The sequence below is a fragment of the Lineus longissimus genome, chromosome 12 (genome assembly GCF_910592395.1).
Source record: "Lineus longissimus chromosome 12, tnLinLong1.2, whole genome shotgun sequence".
In the NCBI taxonomy this organism is placed as follows: Eukaryota; Metazoa; Nemertea; class Pilidiophora; order Heteronemertea; family Lineidae; genus Lineus; species Lineus longissimus.
The window spans coordinates 10923144-10941528 of NC_088319.1; the positions used below are offsets into that span (position 1 = coordinate 10923144).

Consider the following 18385-nt stretch of genomic DNA (forward strand, 5'->3'; position numbering starts at 1 on the left):
AAGGGTCAATAAACAAAGTCAGAACTCTTGAAGGTACAGATCCCCACAATGGTCAGGGTCATACCTTCATGAAATAGCTAACATTGTTGATTGGTTAAATGGTAACCTATCCTTTTTATCAAGAAAGGGTTTATAGGCATAGTCAGAACACTTGAAAGTACAGATCCCCACAATGGTCAGGTTAATACCTTCCTGAAATAGCTATTTTTGTTGATTTTACATTTTGGGCGAAAATCATAAATGGTTACCTATCCTTTTTTGTCAAGAAAGGGTCAATAAACAAAGTCCGAACACTTGAAGGCTCACATCCCAACAGTGGTCAGGGTCTCATGATCACTTTCTAGAAACAGCTCATATTGTTGATTTCACAATTTGGGTGAAAGTAATAATGGTAACCTATCCTTTTTTGTCAAGAAAGGGTCAATAAACAAAGTCAGAACTCTTGAAGGCACAGATCCCCACAATGGTCAGGGTCATACCTTCATGAAATAGCTAACATTGTTGATTGGTTAAATGGTAACCTATCCTTTTTATCAAGAAAGGGTTTATAGGCATAGTCAGAACACTTGAAAGTACAGATCCCCACAATGGTCAGGTTAATACCTTCCTGAAATAGCTATTTTTGTTGATTTTACATTTTGGGCGAAAATCATAAATGGTTACCTATCCTTTTTTGTCAAGAAAGGGTCAATAAACAAAGTCCGAACACTTGAAGGCTCACATCCCAACAGTGGTCAGGGTCTCATGATCAATTTCTAGAAACAGCTCATATTGTTGATTTCACATTTTGGCTGAAAGAGATAATGGTAACCTATCCTTTTTTGTCGAGAAAGGGCAAAAAGACAAAGTAAGAACACTTGAAGGCTCACATCCCAACAGTGGTCAGGGTCTTATGATCACTTTCTAGAAACAGCTCATATTGTTGATTTCACATTTTGGCCGAAAGTGATAATGGTAACCTATCCTTTTTTGTCAAGAAAGTGTCAATAAACAAAGTCAGAACACTTGAAGGCTCACATCCCAACAGTGGTCAGGGTCTCATGATCACTTTCTAGAAACAGCTCATATTATTGATTTCACATTTTGGCTGAAAGTAATAGTGGTAACCTATCCTTTTTTTGCCGAGAAAGGGTCAATAAACAAAGTCAGAACTCTTGATGGCACAGATCCCCACAATGGTCAGGGTCATACCTACATGAAATGGCTAACATTGTTGATTGGTTAAATGGTTACCTATCCTTTTTTGTCAAGAAAGGGTTTATAAGCATTTTTCTTCTGCCTGTAGCCAACCGTTGATGTTCAGCACTATGTACTTTACCATGTGTGTCTTTGACATTACAGAAAACATGATGCAGCTCCAGCCAATGCTTTTTACTGCTCCGCCTGTAGCTAACCATTGTTGTTCAGCATCATGTACTCTACCATTTGTGTATTAGTCATTACAGAAAAACATAATACAACCTCATTGTCAAGTCCCAGGAAACAGAAAACAAGCAGGAAAATAAATGGTAACCTATTATTTCTGGTCATGAAAGGGCAAGTAGATGAATCCAAACAATAGTCAAGGTCATCCTCATCTGAAATAGCTAATGGTTTTTCACCTAGGTGCAATAATCATCATGCCACCCAATATCCCATTTTTTCCTCTCTGTTGCTGCCATTGTAAGAAGCCATTGTTGTCGAGCACAAACATGATTCAACCATCTGTCTCTTAGTCATCGTTGACGGCTTACATCGGAAACAGCCCTAAAGGTGTTTTTAAATCAGCTCAGTTGACATTTGATTAGCTCCATCAAGGATATTTGCTCCTAGCTTGACCTGTCGTCATATGGTTCTATACCTTTAAGAAAGATAAACGTGCAACAGTATCACACACATAGAAATTGCCGATCCCTATGCCCTTGTGGTAAGGCTTCCCCCTCGTGATCGGAAGGTCAAATGTTCGAGGCTTGCTGGTAACCTGTTTCTGATGCGGCTGGTTGGTTAGTAGCGAGTTAGATGAATGAAGAGCCTGCCATTAGAGATATAGGAGTTTGAAAGTAGTGTGACTCATAAGCCAAAGCTGGCTTACCCTTTTATAAGGGGTGACACTTATAAAAAAAACTTTACTTTTTATTGGAATTGCATGGCTGAAACCCAGACTGAGAGCTGGGGTATTATTGGCAAGTCAATATTCTCTTGATTGTTGTGAGGCTATAGGTTATTCGTGGAAAGCGCAACCATTTGACAGTTCATTTTATAAAACTCAAAATAAGACATCAAACACCATTATCCATCTAGGTAAATATGACCTTGAAGGCCATGGACTCACCTTATCACGCAGTATCACCAATAAAGCTTTCATAAGTTGATTATGATGCACTAGTCGGGTGAAACCTCTGCGGTGTGGATCGAAGAAAGCAACTGAGGACTGGGAATTAGTGAGGGTTATTTTGTTGCACTTCTAAGAAATGTTATGAAAAACACACAGCCTTTCAAAATATAATTGTCATGTTAACCATCCACTCAGATGAATAGACTTGATCTAAAAATGTGCACTTCCACACTGCAGTTTCAATTCAATAATTGAAATATATGTTACCCTTTTTCAAAATCTGCATTGGAAATGCTTGGTGTTGGCCATATTTTGGTGATGGTCACTTTACACCCTCCTGGATCCTCGGCTGATTGTGACCTGGATGCTTCTTTACATATACACTGTTATTATTCCCAGAACTTTTTTCTCCACGGCCGACATCTGTTTCCGAAATGACCCAGAGCCAAATCATTACTATTATCAGATGTATCGATCTTGATATCATACACGATGCTTAGGGGCGATTAGCCATAAGGGGACAATCAATGGCCATACTTCAGCTTGAGGAAATATCACTAACGATATCATAACTACCTTTATATGTGGTATCAATGGATTTATGGGGCTTTGAAGGTGTGGGTCAGCCAAAATCACATTTTATTCAAAAGAAAGTCTTACCTCTTGGACATTACTGTAAATATAAAAGACATGCATGAGTAATGAAGCAGCGAGCCAGCTTATATGATATCAACATTCCATTCATTTTCAGGGATTCATTAGCATTGTCACAACCGCACCCCACTAACTGACCTCATCTTGGCCCAATTTTCAGGCTCGCGGAATCCCATATTATCTGGAAATCGAATTGCAGAAGTGATATTATATTTAGGCTCAACTGGGGCCAGTGCAATCTTTATCCCATATCGGAATCTGGCAAACTTATTTCATACGTTTTTATGAAATGTTTCTATCTATACGATAGTTATAAACAGGAAGATGGAAAAGGATCCTGTTGGTGGTCTTGATCTTTCTATACAATGGCATTGTTGTAATAATGTGTCTTTACAAAATTAGAAATTTTCAAGTTCTCTTTTCAAATTTTTGAATGAAAGGAATACCCCTTCAAGATACAGAACATAACAAGAAAATTAACGTTATCAAATTCCAAGTCAACTTGTGATGTCTGAAGTTGATCTTTAATAATTGAGTTTCATTACATGTAATTAGAGAAGTGGCATTTGACAGGAATGATTGATCTAACAGGTCTGTCCAATTAATTACCTTGATGGCTGATAAGGTGAGGTAATTTCAAGGCACTAAAAAAAGTTTATTTCATGGCATTTCAAGTCATTCATTAGACCCGACCATGATAATGAGGCTAGATAACTGATCTTGGACTTCTCGAGCTTAGAAGAGGGCGCAAAATAAAATTATGTCACCAGTTCCAACTACTGTAAACTGAAAAACTTTTGTGATTCTTTTATCGATATTATTTATTTTGTATTTTCCAATTAGGTTGCATTAAAAGGTAATCTACCCTTTATATCTCATGCAACCACTATCAATTTTGCCAATGATGTTTGACAACTAGTTGAGTAATCGTAATGAATCGCTTTTCGAAAATACTGCCAGGAGAAATGACCTTATAATATCGTCAAAAATGTTACACTTCCTATTAAACAGCAACACGCACAAAAGAAGTTGCCTTAAAATAGGCACCATTAAGATAATTGGATACAACCGACAAACAAATTTTTAAAAGAAATGGAAAATGTTTACAACTGCCTGACCTTCAGTGTCCTTTTTGATGTAAGGGCCCGAGTCCTCTCCATCAAAGTATGCTCAAAGAACATTCTGTTTGCTGCAGCAGTATTGTTATTTTCATAGTCTTTGTGGCACACTTTGAAAGAAGTTCCCATTGCAATGGGCACTAAGCTTGATGCTAAGAAAGCAATTAGCAGAAAGCACTGTTGTTGGAAAGGATAAAGGTCATGCTGTCTCTGATGTTAGGGCAAGAGCACACCCTATCACGTCATTCACCTCAGAGCCACTCATAAAATGTAGTTTTGACTGTGATTTTGACCCCCCCCCCCCCAGCATTTCCATTGAGTAGGCAGAGATACAACTACTATATACACACCAAATTTCAGCAAAGATGCAATCATGATAACTAAACTACAGCATTGTGTATAACTGCATTTCTATTTCCTCGAAGAGCAGGAATTACGAACGGCATATCTCTTTAAAAATATACAGGGTAGCCTAGAAAACTTTTCCATTGCAAAATAGAGTTCTATTGTGTATCCATCGTGTGGAGGAAACGTTTTCTGCGCGACTCTGTAGTATTTCTTACCGGGGGCAATTACCAACAATACAGCAATGAAACAAACAAGGCATTTTTCTAGGAAGAAGATCAGCTGAAATAACACCACCTTGAGGAAGGCAAGAAAGAAAAGAGCGGCGACTTTGATGAAGTGTAACCTGGCGTTCTTTTGTTACATATCGTTCCTTTGTTTTGATGATACAACTAATATTGTGCCAAAGTTCGGCCCACACCTCTCTTAAAGGGACACTATAGGCAGCAGCTAGGCAGGCATGATAAAGTTACACAAAGTCGCCAATGGGGGTCTCTCACATCTCACAGTATGTCGAAATGATTCACGCTAAATATATTTAGCTTTGGTAAGCTTGACATTGTTTATGCTTTTATAAGGTTCAAAAACCCAATTTTGGAAACACACTAAACTTTCAACTGTTTATTGTGAAATTTATTAAACCTGCAGTGGAGAAGGATAGGGAAGAATAATTGGTATAATAGCAAATGACAAAAGCAGTGGGAGATGGATAACAAGCAAAGTGGCACACATGCCAGTTACGCTTGGAGGAGTTCTAGTCCCTGGAGAGTATCACCTCAAAATACACAAGAACATCTAAGAAGAAGTGTCTCTTGAAATACAGTATATCAGACATCCTTCCCAATCAATGCAAATGACTCATGTACTTATCAAGTATGGCTCACACATCAAAACTCAAGTAGAGCAAGTAGTATTCTTATGTTTGTCTTTCATCACTTAGCAAAGAGCAGACAATGTTGATCGAAATAAAACAGAGCTAGTGCACGTATCAACTATAAAGTCTTGTTATCTTGGTTTCACTTCCTATCTCAGCACTTGCCACGGCAGTCTTCATCTTTATCACTTTATATCAGTTCGTTGTCATTCATAGCACAATCATCTACGTACACAAATATGTTTACATCTTGCTATTGTTTGATGGTGGTGTGCATCATCCCGACAATCCTGATAGAAAGGCCGGTAGTGATAGACGGAAATGGGTTGTATGAGTACAGAGAGAGTAAAGTCGATGTGGTGATCAGCGTCAGACATATAACCAAGGGGTCATAGGTTTCACTCTCAAATGGGTCAGCAATTCTTCATCGCTATGTCTTTGAGCAAGGCACTTAGCCCTATTTTTACTTTTTACTATTTTAACTTTAGCTCAAGAGTAAATGGATGGATAGCTGGCAGAGAGGGTCAATACAGATGTTAGACACCTCGTTAAAGTATCCAAACTGTCACACGCCCAAGGGAGTTGAGGTTAACCCAGTACAGGCCAGGCCCATAGCTAATAAAGGGTATAAGCTTAAAATGGGACTATAGGTAGGAGGAGAGGGGCTAATTTGGCCATCTTCAAGTGACTAGTACACACAGTAGGGCCCTTGGTCATGTCAGACTCAGCACTAAATATATTCCTCGTACAAGTGTGAATTATTTCGACCTACTGTGATATGTGAGAGAGTCCTAATGGCGGCTTTGTGTAACTTTATCTTGCCTGCCTAGCTGCTGTCTATATTGTCCCTTTAAAACCTGGGAGGGTGTTCTCTGGAAAACAAAGAACAGACTCCCACCCTTGAAATTGGCATTCAATTCATTTTGAAGGAGTTCTAATTGTTTTCGGATTTTCAAGTTTAAGCCAAAATAGTGGTGTCTCCAGGCAAACTAATTGGCCTTCAGAAGTTAGTTCTTTGAACACATATGTAGCCCCACCCTCATATTCAAATTACTACGCCAGTGATCCCGCAGATTGCAATCACACAATGTTATTAGCTTATCTCATTAGTTCCATTGCTATATTTACCAAACAAAATAGCTGCGCTTACACCACGAAATATTGGTGGACCAATTGCACTTACACCACCACATTGCCGCGACAAATTGGTTCGGCAATCCATTGCCGATACAAATTGCCGAGCGAATTTGTCCCACCAAGCTTGATGGTCCAAATTCGCCCGGCTTGTTAAAAGCTCGGCTTTATCGTGGTGTAAGCGCAAATGGATCGGCAATTAGCTAGTTAGATGGTTCGGCTCCAGGCGGCGCTTTCGAAATGGCGCTTTCTGCCTAGGCTTTCTGCGTTCTGCTTATTGTTTGCGCGCCATCTGTAGCCGGATTTTATAACTAGCTGCAGCGCTGGTGTAAGCGCTTGGTGGATTTTCGATGGTGCGGCATTGGTTCCCGAACCAAGATTGGTGGTCCATTTTCAGGTGGTGTAAGTGCGGCTATAGTTGATATGGGGATATTGCCCCACATCCAACAACCAAATTGCCATGCCGCAGTTAATATGGATGAAAACAACATTGCTATTATTAGCCTATTCCATCAATCACCATATTAGTACGTCTGCTTACCTAACGGACCTTCCTTATGACACAAATCAAATCACTGTCCCCACAATAAGCTAGGCCAAAGCCACTTAGGTTCATGTTTGTTGTCCAAGGAATATATCTCATCTTGCTCATACTTACTATTTGAAAAGTTGCTAAAATGTTATGAATTGCAGAAAGATAATGCCTATTAGTCTGAGGTAAAAAACAAATGGGGCAGAGACTGCTCTTAGACACCATTAACACCGGAACACACTCGTTAAAAATTGCGGGCATTGGTAATTTTTTAACTACTATTAGCATTGCTTTAAAACAGGTCCTGTAAACAGCTAAAGCTTTTCAGCATTACCCCGACAATTTGTTCCCTTCCAAATAACCGTCATTCCCTTTTTAGACAAACTGATGCTTGCCAAATTGAGAAACAAAGAACCATGTCAATGTGGCCTAGCCTGGTGTTGCGGCGGAATGCACGTAGCCGGAAAACGTCCCATAATTAGATTAAGGAATTGTGGGTAAATCAGCACGATTCATAGGCAATTTTCAGGTCATTTATCGTTGACTGGCATCTGTCAGCTAGCGTAATGACAATGTCTTGTTATGATTGTTGATAGAGTTTGTGGGAAGATCGAGTTGATTAACGGAGATCGCAATTATTTCTAAGTTGCTGCAAAATATTGTGCTAGATTAACAGTTTGTGACTTTTGTTATACAATAGCAACAGCGTAAAGACATCTCAGATGCAAATGTTGCCTTTCAACTACAGAATACAGATGGGGCAGCGGTAGCCCATTGGAAGAGAGTTGGCCTCATGATCAAGAGGTCATGGGTTCGACTTCCCTCGAGTCACTGCTTGGTTCCCTTACTGAGCGCCTTCTGGTAGCTCCTTGAAACCCCTGATTGATTTCTGCGGAGACCGGGGTAATAATACGATATCCCAAAAGCGCTCAATTGAACAGGGAAACATGGAAAAGTGCTTAACCCAATATTATATTAGATACTGGTAGCATGGTCACTTTTGAAAATTTATTCAAGAAGCCTCATAGCCGAGTGGTTAACACTGCCGGCTACTATGCAATAGGGCCTGGGTTCGATCCCGGGGAGAACCAAGGATTGTATTTCTGGATGAACCGGCGTTGCTTTGAAGAACAAGAGGCCCAAGGGCCTGGCGCTCAGCTGAGTTGTTGCTGCGTTGTTCGTATATATTACATTACTCGTCAAACTCTACTAAACTAAGGACTCAAAGCCTAAGGATATTAGCTTCTGGATGTGTAACAGTGAATTACGGTAGACTGGCGCAATCTACTTCAAGCAAGCTCCACCCTTGCAATGTGTGCGCAAACAGATAACCTAACCTATATTGGACCATCAATTCTACACACAGCAACATGATTCATCCTCAGCTGTTACCATGATGATGATGATGATGATCCTTTTCGCAAATTGGTCGTCTTCTGTCTTTCTTCCATACTTCAGTGCCACCGGATGTAGTCTGCCCTTGTGGAGGGATCCTTTCAGCACCGGGACACAAGAATCCATGCGAATTGAATCACATGGAGAGACTAGCCCAATCACCCGCTTTTGGCTGGGTAGAAATAGGTAAATCTCGCAGACTGGACCTTAAACTCTACTGCCGACGTGTGAGGCCGGTCTGACAGATGAGTAAGTGGGGTCCACCTAATGCAGAAGGCACCAGTTTCCCTAACTAAAAGGGTAACATTAACAAAATGCTCTACCCAACTCTATTATTGCCTAAAGGCCTGTGTACACTAGTAAAATATTAGCAACATTTTTACATTTCCAGTTGCAACAAATGTTGCAAAAATGTTGCGTAGTGTGTACAGAGCAAAACGCGTCTTACAACATGTTGTAAAATTGTTGCAAATTAAATGCAATGCAATTCTTTGTTGCATGTTGTAAAAATGTTGCAAACTCTTCAGCCAATCAGAAATAGGATTTGCGTCATGTGATCTACCGGAGTTCATGTGACTTGAACAAGAAGCAGGTATAGCAACTCTCAAGTGAGTGTCTTGCTTCGTAGGGTGATGAAACCTTTTCTAGAAGTTTTTGTGTGACGGCTTGTCAGTCAGCCGCAACTCCTTTAGGCTGCGTATCCATAGGCTGTTCCGTGCCCTGCACAACATTCCCTTTTTACCGCCTGGCGCGCCACACGGACAATGAACCTTCGTTGGTGTTATTGATCGTTCCCATAGGTTATGCCGTGTCACATTGCGGGCATATATGCACTGTGGATTGGGAATATAGGCCCATATTGGGATTGAACATGTCCATTCTTTTGCGAGTGAACAACACGGAAGCAATGTCTGAGGCGAAATTAATTCAAGAGGTTCATCAACGGGAACTACTCTGGGATCCCGAAACTGATGATTATCATAACAAGCACGAACCTGTAATTTGTTGCTTAAAAGTCAGGTTTTATATACATGTACATGTCAATTTGATGTTGCAAGTGAAAATACAAGTTACTTGTATTTTCATTTTCAATATTCATAAGAAATTGTCTTCTGAAATAATGACAGCGTGCGGATAAACGCGATTGACCGCTGCGAAATGAGGACTACAAAGGCCTACATGACCAAAAAGGAATATCCAATGGAGAATCGGGGCATAGTGCCAGGTCACAAGGCTGTTACGCCATAACACCACAATACACAAGGGCATACCCTATGGATACGCGGCCTTAACAGGCAGTGGTATGCCCCATCATCCACTCTCATTTTGATCCAGGGCGTGGTCCATATTCTCTTTGGTTATTTCGCCGCCTCTTCCGTCTCTCAACAATGACAGCTAAAATTGCTGCAGAAGCACTCAAAACACATCTTCTCTCCTTGGAATCATCCACTTTCCCTCCAAAATACCTATTTCCCTTTGTTCCCACTAAAAAGTTTGCAACAATTTACCAACATGTTGTAAAAATGTTGCTAATTTGTTGCAATTTTGTTGCTAGTGAACACAGGGCCTTGAAGGGCTTGTTGCAAAATTGTTGTAAAAATGTTCGTAAAATGTTGGTAAAATGTTGGTAAAATGTTGGTAAAATGTTGGTAAAATGTTGCTAATATTTTACTAGTGTACACCCTGCTTAAGTCAAGTGAAACTCTTAACAAACCTTAGCAGAATGCCACCATTGAAATGTTGATAATAATGATAGCAAGTAAAAACTTTAAACAGATAGACTTGATTTTTTTAACCAACTGCCACATGCGGTTTTCTTTATTTAGTAAATTTTGAGGTAAGTATTACAGAATGAAATACTTGAATACTAGAATTGCCTGGCTCTTCTGATGATTGCACTGGTGAACACCGAAGTCGATGGGATGTGCAAAGTCATAGCTCGATCCTCTCTCTTGGTCATCTTTGAGATGTAGTCACCAAATATGTTCAAATGCAGCTGCAGATCATTCCTGTCCTGCAAAACATGATGAGGAGATAACATTTTAATTTTGATAGAATAGGTAAGCTAGCCAAGTTTTATATCAAATACAAGGCCAACAACAACTGATAAGGCGCTAGGGCCGAATGATCAAGGAAGTTCATTGATATGATTGGGAATACATTGTGATAAGAGTGATGAATCGGCCCCGTTTGAAGCATTGTGCTATGTACAGTGTGCAAGTGTCAGTGTGTATCATATCGCATTTACTGTTTGTTGACATTTCAAATCGCTGGCGTCGATCCTCAATTACACTGTTTATGTACATTGGCAACCTTACCCGATGATATCAGAACGATGTTTATTATTGTCTTGTTTATTCACATTAGTTCTGCTATGTGACAAGAGTTATTTGTTGAGAAATCCATGATTTAAAGCCGGACTTTGACATCGTTTCTCAGACCAACCAAGCTGCATTTCGCAGATCGTTTTTCAACGATCGTCAACGAACTATTTCAAATTAATCACATCCAAGCCTTCCCTAATGTCATCAACATGCAATAACACAAGCAGCCAAATATTATCGCCTATGAAATTGTGAATTTAATGAGAACTTACCTCTGAATTGACAGAACGCGATCTATTCCATAGCATGGTCTCCTTACGTCTGAACTGCGCAGACTCGAGACGTGACGTTCGCTGCATGTGTGATTGGACGTGGGATAACTCGCGCGAAATTTAAAATGCTCTTCTTGGGGGGTGCTCACTAAATTGCGCCAGTAACACCACCTGGTGAGAAATTCATGAACTACGCCTATTGATAATGAAAGAGAAAGCTTTGCTCTATAAAATTAGATTTGATTCATGATCCCCAACTGAGAAATCAGCTGCTGGAAAAGTTTTTGGAAAATTTCGCTTGGTGCCACCTAGTGGCCAAACCGCTCATCCTGCCGGACCCACATTTGGTCTATTCAGGAGTCCTGAAGGGTCTCAACGCCTCAGAGGGAAAATCTATCGCCTATCCGCCATAGTTTTGAAACGTGCCTGTTTAACGGACAGACAGACAGACAGACAGACAGACAGACAGACGGACCCTCATTCTACCATTTACTCATATGAATAGCTCAGCTTTTCAGCTGAGCTAAAAAGAAGAAAATGTATTTAGCTTATTTCAGGGCACTTCTCAGTCAATTTCAATGATTTTCTCAGTATTGTTTATGGCGCTTATAATGTCCTAGTTGACGCTCAGCTCTCAAATCAATATTTTACTCTAAAACAGCAATATTCTCTGGAGAGCACGCAGAGACAACAACTGTTTATCGCAAAAGCCTGTTAATTTTAACAGATGAAAGCAAACAGTGACATGGTGTTATTTGTACTGCATCGCACCGGTACAACAAACCCATTACTTAACGTCTGAAATAATGGAGTTTTGTCGTTACCTAGCGTACTTACAAAGAATCCTGAATAACGCGATTCTAACATCACAAGAGCGTTTGGATCAGATCAGGGAACAGGTTTTGAATAGTGAATCACAGTCATTAAGTCCTTTGAAGATAACGTGAAGCGTCCCAATGAACAAGCACGGCATTTAAGACGGTGTGATTTTTGAAGTTATTAAGAACTGCATCACTGGGGAAATAATGCAGGGCACCTGTGTTAAAGGCAAAGGATAGGCACGAAAAGCCACACTATTTGCCTTCCAACAGAGCAGTATATGCACCAATTTTCCCCCAGTACATAGTAGTCGAAATTACCTTCAAAATACACAAACAAGATACAGTACATATCGAAGGATTCATATAGACATTACATCTTTATTTATTCTTGATACAAGGTATGTTCTTCTCCTTTTATGACCAGTATCTGAAAGTCAACGATTTGCCAAATGGGAATAGTTTTTACGACAAATGTCTTGACGTTTCACCACTTCAACAAAATATTGACGAATTGCGGCACAAACATTGAAGGAGAAACAGAAAATCTTACTCACAAACCAAAGTTGTAATCCAGAATCCGTTTAAGGTATTGTAGTCCCATTTGGTCATATCAGATCCTGCAAAAAGGAACAGAAAAAACATCTGAAGTGCACCCATTTATCTTAAGATTATCCTTCAGGCCAGACCTGATCATCTGTGGTATTGGCCAAGAAGTTGACTCCCTGAAATAAAACAAATGGTGCCTAAATCACCCCTTGAAGTTGTGATGCAATTCACTGTATTCCCATTGGAGCCAACACTATACAAATTATTATTCTGCATTCAAAGTAAAGGCAATACCATCATTGATAGCCAATGTATTAACGATATATGATAAGATATATTGAACAGCACAGTATAACAAACTTTGAGAAGCGCAACAGATATTATTTCAATATAGAACAATAGAACAATAGAACAATAGAACAATAGAACAATAGAACAATAGACCTACTACTGTCATCCCTCAGGCTCCGTCACACAAAGCTAGCGCTCAGAGCAAGCCCAGCAAGCCCTGCCGGTGACAGCCTACCATTTTCCAACCCACTGGTTTCCCCAGATACCTGATAGCTAACACGCCAACCTGCAGCATTGCCAAATAAACAATCGAGAAGCTGTGGGTGTCATGTTTCTCGGTCTCCCATCCACCAATTAACCACTCTCTGCGTTGCTTAACCACAACTCTATTCAAGCAGGGTCGGAACGATGACATCAACAAATAGAGTCCTGGTCCAGCACAAGGAGGATGCTCTGCATCTTAAAACTGCCTCTGTACCAAACTTGTAGTATTTCATGCCCTCGAGCAATTTTGTGGTTTTCTCAAATTACGGTACAACCAGAAATACGAACTAAAAAAAGAACAAAACCAATTTAACTATACCAATTATGGGTATGCGTTATTTTTATTTTTACCTCAGTCGTTCTCTAACCACGATATTCTAAATATAATTGAAATTAATCTCTTCTAAGAAACCAGAATCTGTGCAATGATATTATGATTGAAACATGATCAGAGGTCGATAGAATTACACTTAAAGGGCAACTCCCCCCAGGAAAATAGATATGCAGTTATACACAATGCCGTAGTGTCGTTATCTTGCATACGAATTTGCTAAAACTTGGTTTTTATAATATTAGTATATCTGTCTACACAAAGGCAATGATGAAAGTATGAATTTACGCAACGAGAAATTTTCGAATTCATGCCTTCAAGCAGTTTTGTGGTTGTCTCAAATTACGACCCGTAATACGACAAAAAAAGAAAAAACCAATACAGCCACACCAATCATGCCCGGACTATCCGTCCCATAAAAGGAAAACTCATATCCCCATTCTATATACTCCCACCTTATGTCCAGTAAATGTTTTGCTTATTTTATATTCAATGGATATCCATTGGATATTATATTCAATGTACATATATTCAAATACAACTTTCAAATTTTTAAGGAATGGCTGCTATAAATTCAAAATTATACTCAGAAGACAGAAAAAAACGTGATCGAAAGAAAACAACGCTTGGCAAGTTTACATGTGGTACAACCCGCGGTTATGAGAATAAGATACCGCAAAGAAATCTGATTTTACAGATTAGATGGTATAATGTAAAAAGAGAATAACTAACGTAGATTTCCCTTTTGTCTTCATATAGAAAGAGGCTTAGAATATAGCAAATTAATGGATAAACAAAATATGATTTTAGAAAACTTTGAAGCAAGAAAACAGGATAGAAACTGTCGGATAAAACAAGATCAGAACATCAAAACAAAAAGACTTTTAAGACATCAGTCAATTTTCTGTCCTTCCTCATCATATTACTGTTTCCTCAGTACACAGAATCTTTTTAATACTCTCATTCAAAGGTCAAGGCAATTACCGTTAAGTGACATGCCAAAGGTCAAAAGCAGGGCGGTCAATAAATATGAGTCCCCCCCCCCCAAACACCTTACCATAGACCGCCCAGCACTCCTTAAACTACTTCTCTAAACGTATAATGAACAAGCCAGAGGCATGTACATGTAACCTTAGACTATAAAATCTATTGGTTCCAATGTTCCTATGTCAACTGAAATCTGAATCATCCACCACTTGTTCCCTCGAGATTGCAAAGGCCAGCAAGTGCTCTTCCCCATGGGGAGACGGCTGTCATCTACAAGCTTACTTTTCAAATTGACATTCACGTTTCAAGGGTGCGCCTAACCAATCTTGTTCACTTACAGACCAATAGAGAGTAGCATCCTTTCAAGCTTCAATCTTCGGGATGTCAAACGACTTGACTCAGCAATCGCTTTGTCGCTGAGCAGAGTGCAACTTCTGCATGTCATTTTTTAGCCTCGAAAAATGATCGAGGCAACTGCTTGGCTGCCATACAGGTAGAGCAGAGCTATGGGTATTACTTGGCAGAGCAGTTACGGGATGGCAGTATAGGCTCTTCTTGAGGGGGGGAAACATAATGTGTTGTACGTTGCACTGAAATTAGCCATGATTAACCATTTTGTCGGAACTGACACTCTCAGCAGCATTTAAAGCTCCGCCTTATTAATACCTTATTTAGATTAACCAATCACCGCATACTATTGCTGTAATCTTTACTTGTTTGATATGTGATGTTTTTAGTAATAAATGAGAATTAGTCTTGTAGCGATACGAAAGACATGTCTTGTCTGTCCCTTCAACCATTTACTGACAAGAGCCTGTCACTGCCACCTAAGAGATGAGATATGGAGAAGATGTCAATACAATACATACATAAGTGTGTCTTTGTGCATACACATCCCACTGTCCCTCATTGTCCCAACACATAACACCTCCTGCAGCATATGCTGTAGATCACATCAGATGATCTAATCTGATCTTTGTAAATACATGTTCAGACAGCTGTTACCATAACTCTCTAAAGGATAGACAGTTTTTATCAATATACTGGTAGCTGAATAAGCGTGTTTCTATCAGTTGAGATCGATCATATATTGGTATTGGCTGTGAAATGGACAATGAGTTCCGGTTTCACTCGGCATGTGTGCTGTGTCAATTTCTCAGTTCCATTGACATGATTGAGGGAATTAACATTGGCAGTGTGTAAAATGAAAATCGATATGCACGGAATCAAAAAGGATTGGTATTGTTAAGTAGTCGACTGGGACAGCAGTTAATGAAATGCGACACTGGAGTCGGTCAGTGTCTCAACTCTCCAAAGTGGAGCATCACTTAAGGGTTGACCATCATCAGGTACCACCATTATTTTTAGCTAGAACTTGAAATCATAAAGCATTAATAGCACTTCTTCAAACAAAGTGAATGCCCTTTTAAAAATATGGAGGCTGTTCTTTGGAAAACTACCAACAAACTCCTATCCTTGAAATTGGCATTCACTTCGTTTTGAAGGAGTTCTAATCACTTTAGGATTTCAAGTTCCAGCCAAAATGGTGGGATCTATGGTCAACCCTTTATATCTTGTACCAGAACATGGATAATCATAGAACATTATGTCGAAAGAAGGCATCATGCCTCGTGAAACAGACACTATTTTCACAGCTGACGCTCTCTTTTGTACGGTCCATTAACTTTCCAATATTGTGCCGATTTGTCAACAGAAATTTACAACATTTTGTTTATTGGACCCCTGGCGATCAACCCAATCAGCACCCCTTTAAAGCCAACGCCATTCATAAGGTAGTTTAAAATGTTCAATTGCCCATTCCAGCTCTGAATATAACTTTCAACACTTCCGTTGTGCAGACAGATAAACAAATACTGAATCAGGATTTCACCTCAAATCCAAGATGGCCACCAAAATCTAAAATGGCCGCCAACCACAACTGGTGTATACCCTCATCTTCTGAAAATAAGGCCAGTATTTTCTACTGCTCACCGCAAGAAGGTCATTGCCTGGGGACAACACAAAAGTAGTTTCCCAGCTATCGATTGGTATGCTGTCGTATTGATACTTGGGGTCACCCAACTATAATAAATCCATTTTCTCAGATGACTGACAATTTCTCAGGTGATTGGCGCCTAGTGGGGTCCCAATATTGAGAAACTAATGAACCTGAATATTGACCTTGCCTGCTTTTCATACAATTGCTACTCTTCTTGACGCAATTTCTGTTGGCAACAGACAAGGCCATCAGGTAACAGAGAATTAATGATGGAGAGAGACCGATGGCAAATGATTGTATTGACATTAGGTCATTCATAAATATATTTATGGATGAACTTTTCTCAGATGATTGTCAATTTCGTTGGTGATTAATTATTATTGATGACATCATGTCATTCACGACCTCGAGGACTTTTGCTTCAGTTTCAAGGAGTAAGCACTTATCAGGGGCATAGCTAGCTTTATGGTCATGGGGGCCAAAGACTCTCTAACGGCTGGGACACTAATTGACATTTTTCGGGCAAAATCATGGTCAAGGTAGGGTCGAGGCCTTGGTTGAATCAGCATGATCCACACGTCCTCCTTACTTGGTTATGGCGAGTATATGTCCGGAAATTGGTATCCACCGGTATGATTATGTTACGCTCCCTTGGTTCTTATGTGGATATATGTACACATTCTTTGATCAGTTATGGCTACTGATAAACAAATCCACACAGATCATCTGGATACCATTAACCAACGCAGCAGATTGATGACTGTACCAATAAGTAAACAATTCTTTGAACTTGAAGTATAGGAGATTGCGCAACAAGGATGATGAAACTATTGTAGCAAAACAGAAACCGGACAATTTTCTGTGGAATATAATCAACAACAAAGACGAATCAGTCTTCTTCTCTTCTTCTTGTTAAGACAGTCAACTTCGATCTAATGATAAACTCAGCGGTTCTCTTGAGCTGTTCTTTGTTCCTTCAGGCCAGATGTCATTCCTAAGGGTTGCCAATCTGGTACTTCTCCACAGGATGTGCCCCATGGTCATGGGCCCCATGTCACGTGAGAAGACAATGCACTCTCTACTCCAGAACCTTTTAAACAGCGAATCAGTGAATGAAAGTTGTCACAGAAAGTCATATATCATAGCTCCCCCCTCTCCCCTTCAATGCTCAACAACACTTTCTTGTAAATTGCAATATCGCAGCATCTAAAAGCCATAAATTACCACATCTCGTCGATGTTTAAACAAAACTTCCATTCACATCAGAGTCAGTTCATAAGCTCATACATCACCGGGAAATTACGACAAACGCTGGAATATTGTGTACTAAGCAGTATGGCTTCCAAGGCTGTTTGAACAATCGTTCTCACCCTTTCTTGCCTCATGCATTTCCTGTTAAGTGAGGATCATATGCACCCATTCTGGCAAGAACTTGCAATCCTAAAGTAAATAGAGCTCTTTCAAAATGAAACGAATGCCATGCAATTTCCTGGGTTGAACTCAGTTCTTTTTTTCTAGAGAACAGACTCGCACCCTTGAAATTGACATTCACCTCATTTGAAGGTGTTCTTATCGCTTTTGGATTTCAAGTTCTAGCCAAAAGTACATTTCACCCTTTATATCGGATAACACAAAGTACGTCGAGAAGATTTTCTTTGATTTTTAAGGATTGAAAAAAAAGAATTCAATTCCTCTGGAGACTGGAACCCAGGTGGCCTGCTGTCATAAAAAAAATCATTCCCATTTCGATCAATCTTTATCAGAATCCATTTTATTTTCTTCTTTTGGTGTGATTACATCAAACGCGGCGCAATCCAAGTGCAAAATCGAGAAATCGAGAAAACCTGAATTCCATTTCTTCTGCCAGATGAAGGTCTTAAGTTGAATGGTGACAAATTAATTACATTTTGTGTACAATGGAATCTCACCTGAAACCTGACTTGGTGAATGGGCAATCACAAAGAATTTAACTCAATTCAATAAGGATTCACTACTTTGTCAGTTGAGTTAAATGCCGGAATGGAATAAAACCTTGAAATGTCTCAATTTTGAATAGATTTAACATGATAACTGTATTGTTCAATTCTGGAGATCTGACTAACCCAGTCAGAATGTGAAGTACAACTAAAATTCAACATGTTCAAAGTTTTACAACACATTACTAACATTGGATCATCTATTGAG

General features: G+C 39.6%; 1 protein-coding gene and 1 long non-coding RNA gene across 7 annotated transcripts in view; both read right to left on the reverse strand.

Moving 5' to 3' along the window:
• LOC135497387 (uncharacterized) overlaps positions 1-18385 on the reverse strand; it is a 123477-nt gene that overhangs the window by 79795 nt on the left and 25297 nt on the right. For 4 of the 6 annotated variants that reach the window (XM_064787250.1, XM_064787251.1, XM_064787254.1 and 1 more), the window contains exon 2: positions 12334-12400. In XM_064787250.1, coding sequence (XP_064643320.1) covers positions 12334-12392 — 59 coding nt within the window. In that variant the 5' untranslated portion in view covers positions 12393-12400. The remainder of the gene's footprint in view (positions 1-12333; positions 12401-18385) is intronic. The other 2 variants (XM_064787252.1, XM_064787253.1) reach the window with 1 other exon arrangement.
• On the reverse strand, positions 10149-11393 carry LOC135497088 (uncharacterized). The gene is made up of 2 exons (XR_010448760.1): positions 10963-11393; positions 10149-10380 (listed from the first exon to the last, which is right to left on the reverse strand). It is a non-coding gene; the product is annotated as an uncharacterized LOC135497088 (long non-coding RNA).